The 13,512-nt window shown below is 45.9% G+C and overlaps 1 protein-coding gene across 5 annotated transcripts in view; it reads left to right on the top strand.

The window, feature by feature from the left end:
- The window catches only part of MATN2 (matrilin 2), a 122,005-nt gene that overhangs the window by 47,280 nt on the left and 61,213 nt on the right, over positions 1-13,512 (top strand). For all 5 annotated transcript variants that reach the window (XM_053930191.1, XM_053930188.2, XM_053930189.2 and 2 more), the window contains exon 4: positions 5,172-5,294. In XM_053930191.1, coding sequence (XP_053786166.1) covers positions 5,172-5,294 — 123 coding nt within the window. The remainder of the gene's footprint in view (positions 1-5,171; positions 5,295-13,512) is intronic.

Here is a 13,512-nt window from a genome sequence, read left to right as displayed (position 1 = left end):
TCACTGGCTGTGTCGATGTGAACTTGGACACAGTGGTGGTTTTATACCCATGGGTAGTCAGTTCCCACACCAGCCACAGCAGAGGAGGGAGGTGGAACTCCTGAGGTTGCCTTCTCAGGCCAGCCCTGAGACCGCCAGAGAAACTTGGAGGCTAAGTTATGTCCTGTGAATGGAGGCCCAGTCTACAAAATGCCCAAAGCCTACCCAACCTGGGGTCCACCACTTTTGCCACCCAGTGAGAGAGGACACAGAATTTAGGGGCTGAAAAACGCATGTCTGTCCTGAGCCTTCTGAAGACTCATTATAACCTGGGCAGGGCTGCTTTTAATTAACTTCTTGATACCTGCTTTATCAAGCTAGCCTGGTATTTGGAGCCCAGAGGCTGGCCGTTCCTACCCTAATAGCCCCACCCCACCCCACCCAGGCCAGGCACAAAGTCAGGCCCTAATTGTGCTCCTAAGACACACCTTTCATTAACCAACCTGGGCAAAGTCTACACTTATTGCACCTCTTTGAGGCCCTGTTGTGTTAAGTGGGAGTGGAGGGTGACTTCAACAGATGTTGACTTCCCGTACCCAATAATTGTCCCTTTCAAGATTCCCAGCCAGCCCCCCCACTCCTCTGATTACTCCTGTAATCATTCAGGCATTCATTAATAAACATTTATGAACATTCGTATTTCCTAGTTAGGAAAAATATCCAGTCCTGTCAATGGCAGTTGGCCGACTAGTGATTCCTTCCCATGAACACAAAGCCTTGACCCAGTTTCCACCCAGACAGCCCTCTGAGAAATGAGAGCCCTTGCAGGCGAGTGGAGGAGGCAGAACTGTTGCCTCCCCGTCAGTCCCATCATGGAGGCCTGGCCCACAGGAGAGCAAGGCAGGGGACCCAGATGCTCGTGGACTCACTGAACACTCATCCACAAAATTTTACAGACGCAGAATTTTTACTCTACCTTAGTAAAAATGTTTAGGATTCTTTTAGTCGACAGTAGTAGAAATTCAACCTGAACTAGCTTGAGAAAGGAGGGATGACATTATATTACTCATGGAATTACTGAGAAGATTAATGAAGTCCTGCGTTTTCTTCATCTCTTCCCTCTGTCTCCCCATGCACTGACTCCTCTGGCCCAAGAGCAGAGAGCATGTTAGTCCCCCAGATAAACTTGCCTTTGGTTTAAACCCCCTTTTTCTCAGTTCTAGCTCCTAAATGCCAAGAAAGGACTCTGGTTGCCAAAGCCTGTCACACACAAGGGCGGCCGGGAGTGGGGCTGCCTCATACCAACACAGCAGCTCCCACGGTTACCGTGCTTCTGGAGCGAGAAGGGCAGTTTCTAGAACAAGGGGGTGCTACACAGAGGAAGCAATAAGCATGTGTGCCGAGGGCTTCTAGGTCCTGTTCATGACTATTCTGCAGGTAAAGAAATAAGCCAAAAAGAGCTACCCAAGCTGTCTGAACTTTCCTCACTTGCTCGAGGAAATGGGGAACGGGAACACAAGTCTGGCTGCCAGTTGCACACTTTCCCCGCGACACCACCTTACAGTCTCCTGGTTCCAGTTTCTTTTATGGCACCCGGCCCAAAGAAGCCTTAGCAGTAAGCTGCCACTCTAAAATCACGTGCGATGGTTCTTTTAATTTCCCCCCTTTGACAGGTGAAGAAAGTGGACTTTAGAGAAATGAAGTAATACACAGTAAGTGGCAAAGCTAATGTCTTCACCACTGGGCTATCTGCTGCCCAGGAGGTATTTTCTCTGCCTCACGTCTCCCTCCTTCCTACTTTATCTGCCAGGGTCCTACTGAGAAGACGGGCACTGGGCTCATCACTTGTACCAGTTCTTAGGCGCTGTGTGGCTGGTTTTCTAGACCTTAGACTTCCTTCATTATGGAGGAAATTAGGGACATGCGGAGGCTTCCTCAGGAATGCCCTTGTGCCCGTGGGTAACTTGGCTCCAGCAGTCCACTCAAAGAAAAAAGCCTTCCAGGGCGCAAAGCAAATGCAAATTAAAATCAGAGTGATGATTTTTCCCTCACGTACTGTCACAAACTTAAAGTTGATAATGTCGAGTGCTGAAGGTGTAAGGGGGGTGGAATTGTTATTCTCGTACATGGCTGGTGGGACACCCCTTGCAAGGCAATTAGGCCATATCTGTTAAACTGGAACCCAGTCCTGGAGAAATAGTGGCACATGAGTTCGGGGAGGTGTGTTGGAGAATACTCATCACAGTAGTGTGAAAGCAAGAATTTGGGACCTGCTCAAATGTTGGCTAATGGGGAAGTGGCCAAATAAAGTGAGTCGTATGACCAATGAATAAAGCAATTGAAAGGAATAGACCAGAGCTAATGTATTTGGTGAAATCTAAGATATACAGTTGATTCTCCTTATCCTCAGCAATTGCGTTCTATAAAGTTGTGTTGAACACTGAATTAGCGAATACTGAACCATTGCTTGTAGGGGAAATACAGTTGGATTCCTGTGAGACACTGGTTACACTTTTGTCAACTGATCAATACACAATCTTGTTTTATGTGTATTTCTATTTAAAGATACCTTATTTAATATCTTTTGTTGGTTCATTACCTTTGGACCCAGAGCTCACAGCACTGAGGTCCCATACCTGAACGAAATTTGTCTAATGCACACTTTCTCCCTAAGGCACATCACCGCCTCTTGCACTTGCGAACACTAGACACTTCACTAGCAGTTCATTCCGCAAACTCCAGCACTACGCTTGTGACCATGTTAAACAGCAAAACACCAACGAAAAGCACAAAGATGCGAAAACCATAGCACGAAGTAGACCTTGAAAAGGACACCTTTATAAGACAGAGCATCGCCTCATTCAGCCTCAGCTGGTGACACGTGCCTTAGGCGACGCCCATGTTTCATTGCACTGAGCATGTCCACAGGACTGTGAAAGCACTGGGAGTGTTGGCTTTGGGGTCACAAATAACTTTTAGCCAGTAGGCAAGTTCGCAAATTCAGAATCTGCAAATAATGAGTATCGACTGCATGTGTCTTCACATTTTAACATCTCTGAAATGAGGGTGCATCTTAGGTGCTATGAAGATGGTATATATAATATAGATAGACTTTGTGAATAACGTTCAGTGAAAAACCAAGTTGAAGATCAATATTTGTAGGATGAACCTACTTATATAAAACAAAACAAAGACCACCACGCTTGTCCTTGGCTACACAACGGTTAGTACATATGAGCATTCATCCGCCGGTACTGGGCCCTGTTCTAAGCACTTTACCATCTGGATTATTTCAACCCTTACAAGGGCCCTTGCAAGAGGGTGCTATTTTCATTTCCATTTTATACAAAGAGGTTAATTAAGTTGCCCATGGTCACAAAGACATATTTATTTCACACCAAAGTAAAAATGATTGGATTTAATCTATGAACTTTCCGAATCTTACCTGTATTTTATTTGTATCTTAGGAGCTAAATCATAGACAATCATAAACTCAGAAGAATTATTCTAGATTGTATTGTTATGAAATAAATGTTTTATTCCCCTAGTTAATTTAATGCTCACCATGTCTCTTACTTAGAAGTAAGGAGACATATAAGGTCTGTCCAGAAAAAGTCCAGCCATTGTTATTATAACAAGAACAGTTTGCTTTGTGCAACACTGGTGTAACCTGGCAGCTGAGGAGAGTGGACTGGAATGCACATGTGTGAACAATGACGACTTCACTGTACAAGTCAGTGGGGGCAGTAGACACTATTGAGTGAGCATGTGTACTGTGTGACCATTGCATTCAAAATGAGCGAATAGACCAATGAATCTGCATCAAATTTTGTGTTAAGCTTGAACATTCAGAAACTATTTGGATGATTCAGAAGGCTGCAGCTATGGGCAACCGGAGATTGGCAGCTTCCCCATGACAATGCCACCGGTCATGCATCACATCTCCTGCAGAGTGTTTGGTGAAACATCAAATCACCCAGGTCACTCAGTCCCCTACAGCCAAGATTTGGTGCCCTGCAACTTCTGGATTTTCCCAAAACTAAAATCACCTTTGAAAGGGAAGAGATTTCAGACTGTCAGTGAAATTCAGGAAAATACAACGGGGCAGCTGACAGTGATTGGGAGAACTGTGAGAGGTCCCGAGGTGTGTGCTTTGAAGGGGACTGAGGTGACATTGTCCTATGTACAGTGTTTCTTGTGTCTTCTTCAGTAAATATCTCTATTGTTCATATTACGTGACTGGATGCTTTCTGGACAGACCCTGCCATATACCTAAGTTATAGTATCTATTCCATTGGTTGCTGAGTTTTCCTAAGCCCTGGATTAATGGGATTGTCCTTAGCTTTTGAAACCTTCTTTTATTTGAGCTTCTATAAATATATTTCCACATGTGGCCATCTTTCTTGTTTTTGAGGACACTTGCATAACTTGTACTTGTTTATGCTGATGTTGGTAAATTTGAAATATGTTCAAGTTGCCTTTTTTTTTTAGAAAGTCATAAGTTAAAATGTAAAAAAAGGAATTTTTATGAGCTCCAAACAGACTTATGTAAGAACTGATTTTTCTGAAAGCTGAGGTACTTCAGAAACTAAATGTAGAAATATTTTCAAATGAGACATAAAACTTACGGAAACATGGAACATACGAATGCATTTTTTACTCCAAAATTTGGCATAACACTTTTACATGCTAAAAACATCACACTACTCTTGGGATTTATGATCCTGAGAAGCTGTTGATTCTTAACCACAGGCTCATTTACTAGCGTTTCCTCCAACTCCAAGGCTGCCTGCTGACCATCCACACTTAGCCAAAGCTGCTCTGGTATAGTCAAGCTTCCTGACCTTCCAACCCACCGGTTGGGTATTGTTGATTGAACCATGAAATTTCTGTTTTTGTAAGGCATTGGGACCTGTTTTTAGTTGAATATTGGTGATTTCATGTGGCAGAGCCCAACATCATTTCCCTTTAACCCTCCACGGCCCTGTATCTACATATGGCTGAGAGCATTTATCTAGAACTGTCTCTTCCCACCAGAGGCTTTAAACCCCTTGAGGGTGGGGACTGCAGCTTCTTTCTCTTTGGGCCCTGCTCTCTCCATCACAGAGTAGGTTCTGAATAAATGTTTGCCGTGTGCGTGAAGTTAGAGAAGGCATTATTGTTGCCTAAGCTTGCCATATCTTCCCTTTCAGTGGTCCACATGTGCAGCCTCCGGGAGCATAACTGTGCCCACTTCTGCATCAACACCCCTGGCTCGTACGTCTGCAGGTGCAAACAAGGATACATCCTCAACTCGGATCAGACCACTTGCAGAAGTAAGATTGCTTTGCTGATGTACTTGTACTGCCCTCCTCTTTCTCTCCAGCTCCCTCTTCTTTTATCTGGGCTCATTTATCTGTGGCCCATCACCCAGCCGAGTCATCAACCCCCTAAAGAAACAGATGAGGTTTTGTAATTCATATATTTTGTATTGATCTCCACTGCCTACTCTGCCACCACAGCACCTAGGCCAGAGCCGAGCACGTGGTAGGCCATCAGGAAGAGTGCGGAAGATGGTTGGAGGCATCTTCTCAGAAATAGCCTCCTTGAATTCATGAGCTGGTGTCTTTTACTTCCAAGCTGTTCTTCAGGGAGAACTGCTGAAGAGCCCTTTCATCCCAGGTCTCTGCTAACTGGTGCCCGAGGAATTGTTTCCATATTTTAGTCTGTTCTCTGAAGCATGGACTTAGAATGAGTTAGTAACATTGGCTGGGAATGATTATTTGGTTCTGTTTTAGAGGTGCACAGGGATCTACGTGCTTTGCTGAAGGAGATTTTATGGGTTTCCTACAGAGAAAAGGGCCAACAGATATGTGTTAATAGAACTCACATTCTTTTTTGGCCAAGCCTCCACACTAGATAATACTGATGTTTGAGCCAGTCTGGGGAAATCCACCGCTCAGAGGAGAGAATTACTCAAACACTGAGCGCTGTGTCCATACTTACTTTTTTTTTTCGAGCTGTAAATAAAGTCACTGTATTAGTCCACAGACAACCAGGCAAGAAAGGCATGAGGAAGGATGAGCCCACATGGAGGCAAATAAAACTCAGCTAATCAGATGTGTAGTTCATGCAACGCGTAACTGTTATCATAGCGCATGGTAAGCAATTACCCATCAGTGGAAAGCAGTTTGCACAAATGGCAGTAATTAGCATCGCATTTCTAGAGCCAAACCGCATTTTCCTTTTGTCTTCTCACTTTTCAGTTTCGGGGTTGAGGGTGGTTGGCTAGAGGCCGCCCTGCCCACCCCCTAGATTAGGGAACATCTGCCTGCCTCCCCCGTTCTGTGGCTATGGAAGCCCAAAGGCCTCCACCTCTATGAACCCCAGGGGCTCTGTGTTCTTCGGCTCCTCTCACACCCTAGGATCCCAGGTTGTTGAGTTCATCCTGACTCACCCTGATCTGCTTGAACCTCCGACCCTTCTTCAGTTTCCACAACAAAAATCACTCACACCAAATGCTCATGGGTTTAATAGGATTTACTGGGTAACTGGGGGAGCCCAGGGAAGGCCACCTCACACACTGCTTAGCAAACCACCTAAACGTCCTTTTAGACACCCCTCTATCCTCTTCAGGCTCCGCCCCACCCCACCCAGCCTTCCCGGCCCAGCCTCTTCTGAACTTTTCCTCCCGAAGGAACTTCGCCAGAGTAACGCAGCTTCCCACCACCTTGCTAACTCCTTTCTTTGGAGCACAAGAAATTCCTGTCCTTGCCTCATGCCCCAGTGATGTGCTGGGATCTGCCTGTGCCCATTTTCTGTGGGCTGGCTTCATTAAGCCAGAGGAATTTGAGTTCAGCAAAAAAAAGTAAAAAGTTCTCCCCTGATGTCATAAGCAAGGCCTTTCCCACACACCAGGGTTTTCCAGCCTCAAGCTCAGAGGCCCCAGGCTCTTCCAAAGTGCTGCTCTGGCCTTGGCTCCCTCCAGTCGAGAACTGCAGGGGCAAAGAGCATGAAGCAGAAGCTGCCCAGGATTCAGACAGACTATGGAGGGTCAAGGAAGCCTGGGGGGAGGAGGGACGTGAATCCAGGGCGGTGGTTCAAGCTGCAGTAACTAGAAACACCTGGAAGCTGACCCATGGGCCTCACCCAAGGGATTCAGAGTCGGCAGATCTGGAGTGGGCCCAGGACTCTGCACTGTCAATGAACTTCTGACATAGACTGCTGCCATGCTCTGAGATTCACTGGCAGTGAGGGCATGGGGACCAGAAGGAGGGAAGAGAAGGAGGGCTTCTAGTTAAGGGAGAAGGGCTGGGGCTGGGGCCAGGGCTGTGCCGTCCCATCTGACCCAGCCCTCCAGTCACTCTGAAGCGGTTCAACTATCTTTATCATCAGCTCCAGACTTAGCTTAACGTGTCTAAAGAACATAAAGAACAGTCCTCTCTCCCCCCGCCCCTGCCCTCTCTCTCTCAGAAAGAGGTAGTAACTCTTGTTGCCCGCCAGTGACCTTGGGGAAAGAACTGGGTTTGAATCCTGTCATTGTCACTCATGGGATGTGGCTGCCTCACCCTGAGCTGTTGTTTAAACTCCTTGACTCAATGTCCTCACCCATAAGATGGGAAGGGTGGTGACAAATTAAGATCTATCTTATTGACAAGTCCATGTTAGCCCGTGGCTTTGGTCCAGGGGTAGACAGTGAAAAGTTGTGCCAAGGGGAGGCTGGGCCAAGCCCTGATGTCTGTTTCAGAGCTGCTTGTAGGCACCTGTCCCTGCAGCACCAAGAAAGACTCAGTGGGCCCAGAAAAGAATGAAACATAACTGTTTCCACTTTTGAGGAAGATGTGCCAGGCAGCATGCAGATTACTGGACCTAGAGAGCTTGTTTGGAGGTTCTAGCAGGGGAGCGCAGCTACTCCTATACCCTTGACCAAAGACCGGTCCTCTCCTCTAGTTGGGAAGGTCGTCCTCTTTGACCGAGCGGACAGCTTCGGGAGGGACGCACATGGATCGGTGAAGGAGGAAGGGGACACCCGCCTAGCCAGCCAGATCAGCCGAATCAACCCTGGCGATCAGTGGGGTGACAGATGTTGCAGCCGGATTGCCCTCACATCCAGATTGCTGGAAATAAAATAGTGACTAAACCACCCATGCTCCTACTCTCTCAGAGCTCACATTCTTCCCTGAGAGTAAATCAAATAGACAATTGAGGTCATTGCCACCAAATGTGACTACAGCCCTTGCCCAGGTCAGCGAGCTGCACATGAAGACAGGCCTAACTCGAGCCTCTGGCTAAGTGTTTGCCATGTGCCAGGAGCTCTCCCGAGTGCTTTATAGCTGTTACCTCATTTGATTCTCACACCAGCTCTTAAAGCAGGTTTTATCATTCTCACTTTACAGATAAGGAAAATAAGGTACAATAAAAAGGTTAGACAGTTTACTCAAGGTCATATGGCTAGTAAGGTATTCAAACCAGAATACGAATCCTGGGACTTCACATTCTTATCTCCTAACCACAGTTTGATCCTTGAGGGCCCCCAGAAGGCAGCAGAGTAACCCAGCAATCAGAGGAACTCCTCTAAGCCCAGGAGACAGGCAGGTTCAAAAGCTCACTGATCCCAGGGGAGATTCAGAACGAATTCACCAAAGCTAACATTCAAATGGTTATCATCCCCCAAGTCCACTACCAGCTGCTGTGGTGTGTCATTGTGCACAACAATTGTGCGAGTGCCTCCTAGGTGACTGCATCTCTCTCTCTCTCTCTCTCACACACACACACACGCATCATTTTGTATTCATGCTCTGCCCATGAGGAGAGAGGAGGCAGACACAGCTAATTCACAGGTTCCTCAAGTGGAAGTGAGCCTTGGCTGTCGGACTTTTAGCTCCCTCTCCCACATACCCCAGGAATGTATTCTCTCCTGGTGTCCCAGATAGGCAGTGGTGCATAACCACCGCCATCCCCCATCGGGGACACCAGGTCAGCAGCACTCCTGCACCCCCTTGCCCCAGGCAGCCTGCATCAGAGGTTGAGCTGAAACCCTACTCTCCATAATGCCCACCATTGATCAAATTTCTGCCACCTGCAGCCATATCCTAAAAAGTGTATTTCCTTTTCCAATGAGAAGAGAAAGCCCCTTCATTATTGAAGAGTGTTGCCTACCCCCACCCCCACTAATTTTCTCCTCTTTGGGGGAAGTGTAAACACATCTTTAGATGACCTGGTGTTGGGTCTCTTCGCTGTCCAGATAACCCCCCTCTGGATACCAGTTGGTCAGTGGCTCAAAATGTGCCCTTCCTTTCAAATACTAGGTCAAGCACATGAAATAATCTTCCCTTCACAGTTCTGTCCATACGAGCCATTTGGGATATGCTGGAGGTCAACACTGGATTCTCCTGTCCTCCAAAAAGTCTTCCTTACCTAGTACCATTATAGGAGGTACCGTATTTTTCAGACTATAAGACACCCCCCCCCAAATTTGGGAGGAAAATAGGGGTGCATCTTATAGTCCAAATGTAGCTTACCTGGCTCGCTACAGGATTTCTGCTTTAAAGGATATTATTAAATATTTTACCACATTTTTTGCTTCAAAAATTTTTTTCCTATTTTCCTCCTCTAAAACCTAGGTGCGTCTCATGGTCCGAAAAGTACAGTATATGCAAAAGCGTTGGCCTAGTGCCTGGCCCAGAGGGCTCTGGGGAGGGTTCTGTCCTTCCCTTTTCCCCCAAAACACGGGGCAGGAGGAATGCTCATGAAGCGTGCATCTTTTCACCTCTATTTCTCCCATCCTCCCTTCCCCTTGAATTCCCACTGCCACGAAAGAATTTTATTTTGTTTCCTTTTCTTGCTTTATTGTTTTAAATAAGGAATTTTCCTTTCCTTTCCCTCCCTTCTGGACTATTTAATCTACCCAGAAGAATAATAACAATGCAACATTTAGATAACTTCACTTGGCAAAAAAATGTAAACTTTCTCATCCAGCTTTCTCATATTTTTTCTCTCTCAAGAACCACACCAAATATACTTGATTGCTTTCATTCTTCAGATATGTTCCTGACATTATTTCCCCAAGCTACATAGTGCTTTAATAGCTTTATACTTGAGTTTAATCAACAGGCATGATCCAGGAAATGTCACATTATTAAACAGACAAAATTATAACTAACATTCCTCGTGAATTTAGATGTAGAAATTCTTACAATTTTAACAAATAGAGACCTAGCCAGATGGCTCAGTTTGTTGGTCCCATACACCAAAAGATTGTGGGTTTGATTCCCAGCCAGGGCACATACCAAAGATGTGGGTTCAATCCCAGGTTAGGGCGCATACAGGAGGCAACCAATCAGTGTTTCTCTCTCACATCGATGTCCCTCTGTCTCTGTCTCTCTCTCTCCCTTCCTCTCTTCTGAAATCAATGAACATATCCTCAGGTGAGGAAAAAAATTAGCAAATAGAATTTATATATAATTAAGTCCAAAAAATCAATCGATATAATTCACCATATTAATAGACTGAAAAATGAAAATACATACGGTCTCTCTATTATGTGCAGAAAAAGCTTTGGATAGTACCCAACGTTCATTCATTATACAAACTCTTAGCAAACTAGGAATAAAGGGGAAATTGCTCAGCCTGATGAAAGACATTTATGAAAAAACCTTCAGTTAACATCATACTCAAGGGTGAACGACTAAAGGCTTTCCTCCTAAGATAAGGAACAAGACAGTGTGTCCACTCTCATCACTTCCAGTCAGCCTTGTACTGGAGGTTCTAACTGATACAATGAAATAAAAAGATCCCATTTATATAACATTTTTGAAAATGGCAACTAATCTGTGTGACAGAGCAGATTAGTGGTTGCTTGGGGCCCGGGGGCTGGGAGAGGCAGGAGAAGGGATTACCAAGGGGGCATGAGGAAATTTGGGGGGTTTAGGGGTGATGGGTATGTTCATTATCTTGATTATGGTGACACGTTGATATGTCATATTTATTAAATTGTATACTTTAAATATGTGCAATTCATTGTCACTTATAACTCGAACAAATATATATGTTGATATGTAAGTATGTTTAGAACAAGGTGTTTGGGAATGTAAGCGGGTGCTGAGACAAAGGATCAGAGACTGATAGAACAGGGAAGAGTTGAGGAGGTCTTACTAGCAAGTCAGAGAAGAGAAGAAAAATGCAGGGCTTGTTGTCTTTGGGGGATGCTAGCTAGAGCACAGTGCCTGCCTGGGGTGGTCTGTGTGGGGTATGAGTGGGGGCAAGGGAAGGAATGCAAGCCCAAACAAATTCAGGGGTGATCTGGTTCTAAACCAGGTTCCAACGGGTGGTCTTTTGTGAGTGGGGGGATGAACACAGGGTGTGAAGTGTAAAATCATGTTTTAGTAAATTGAGTCTGGCAGTAATATGTATGTATATATATAATTTATATAATAATTTATATACATATATATAAAATGGAATTAGAATTAGAATTAGAGAGTGGAGGCAGAAATGCCATCTCTCCATCCATCCATTCATTTAGTCATTCAGTACTTTCTGACTCCCCCTCTGTGAGCCAGTCTTATGGAGTGGAGGGAGAAAAATCAGTGTTTCTCCTACGTGTCTGAGACCCGAGAAATACTCAGATCTTGGCTTCCCTTGTGCTCCACACATGGGGAGTGAATTAGGAAAGATGCTATCAGTTTGCGGTTCTCATCAGTTCAATCAGTTCAGTGCATGTGTTTCTTATGCCACAGTGTTAATTAGGAGACCACAGCAGTAACCTCTGCTCCAGGGAGGAGTTTATGGCAGAAGACAGGGGATAACTTTAGGGAAGAAATCTAGTTTTGAGGGAAAACTAGTGACTGCGAGAAAGAGCCCACACAAGTGGTGGACGTGGAGGATTAGAGTTCAGGAAATGCCAGACAGGACATGCTTGGTGGTGCTAATTGACTCTGCAAACGGATGGAATCCTGGAGGGAGAAAGGGGTGTGGACAGGAAGGTCAGGGTCAGAGCTGTGGGATGGCCCACGATGCTTGGAGCAAGAGCAGGCTGTGCACACAGCCCCAGAGTAAATGGCCCAGACTGCCCAAGGCAGAGTGGAGGCGGTTCGGTCATCGGCTCCCTCCCAGCCCCGCCTGCTGGGCCCGGGAACTTGGACACCATTGCGTGCAGTGTGCTCACCCTCGGGCTGTGCCAGGGTGCAGGGCTTAAAAGGGGGAGGAGGGTAGCCTGGATGAGAGGGCCCAGCGGGAAAACTGGGCTGACTAAAAGTGCGTGCAGAAATCCCAGTTGTGAAAGAGGTAATACCCAGCAGGGAGAACTGAGTTTGAAGCTTGTAGAGCTTCTCTGCTTTCTTATTGTCACAAGCACCGAGACAAGTGGTTCTCAAAGTGGGGGTCCCAGACAGCAGCTTCAGCTCTGTGGGGTAACCCGTTAAAAATACAAATTCTCAGGCCCTACCCTAAACTTGAGGTGGGGCTTAGGAATGTGCATTTTAACAAGCCTCCTAGGGGATTCTGATGTAAGCTCAAGTTTGGAAACCACTGACCTAAAGGTTTCAAACTGGATCTCTCCCTGGGAGCGCCCGCTAGTAGAGAGTTTGTATTAAGAATGCAACGACATGACAGCCCTTTGGAAATTGCAAAGCGCTCTGCAAGAGGAGGGCGTTATTCGTTCATGTTTATTATTTTACTCAACCTAATTCAGTCGGATTTACTGTTTTAAAGCTTTACTTTGGGGCCCCCTTTCTTTTCCATTCTTAAAAGAACACTAAAGTCTTGTTAGTGAGCCGGAGAATTGATTTAAAAAAGAATTCAACCGGGAGAGAAGGACGCAAGCCCCGCTGGAGTTTGCCGAAAGGACAGATTGTTTTTTTCTCCGACCCTGGATCTGTTTCGTTTCTCCCAGAGTCTAAGCACAAGGCTGACTCACTTTTTCTCTTGAAAGTCTTTACATCCAACGGCAGCTGTCAAAATAAGATTAGTGCTTTCAGACATGATAAGAGAAGGGAACCGGGCCCCAAAATGCACGTTTGGGTTTTGCCTGTGTTTGGGGAGCTGTAACTCTGACAGAGCTTTTGAGTTTGAGTGGGCAGGAACCCCACTGCTTCCCGCTCAAGTGGAATGACAGCCCTAATAATCCACTTCTCGTCTTTCTTGCTGTGGTAGATGATTTTTGGGTTTTGTCCATCTCAGGCTAAATAACAGCAGGAGCCATTTAAAAAGTGGAGCGCGTCTTTAAAGGTGTTCCTTCTGCTTTGGCCCAATTGTCACTGGGGTCAACAGCATGCAAGGGGACTTGTCTAAAATTCTGAAAAGTCAGTAAAAGCTCTTTGATTTCGCCCAGGATGATGTCAGCCACAGCAACCACAGTCTGTGTCCCGTGCTCCTTGTCCAATGTAACCAGATGCAAGTTTTCCAAGCTCCCTGGGCCAAGGCACTACGCCAGGGTTTTGAGATCACAAATGAAGGAAGGCACTTAAATCTACCGTGCATGGGAAGCTCGGGGTGGCGGGAGGGGGGGGGTTGGGAAGCTGAGATAGATTTGAGCACTGACTTTGGGGCTCTTAG

This window comes from Desmodus rotundus, chromosome 8, assembly GCF_022682495.2.
Source record: "Desmodus rotundus isolate HL8 chromosome 8, HLdesRot8A.1, whole genome shotgun sequence".
Classification (NCBI taxonomy): domain Eukaryota; kingdom Metazoa; phylum Chordata; class Mammalia; order Chiroptera; family Phyllostomidae; genus Desmodus; species Desmodus rotundus.
This window is presented reverse-complemented; position numbering and strand designations above follow the sequence as displayed.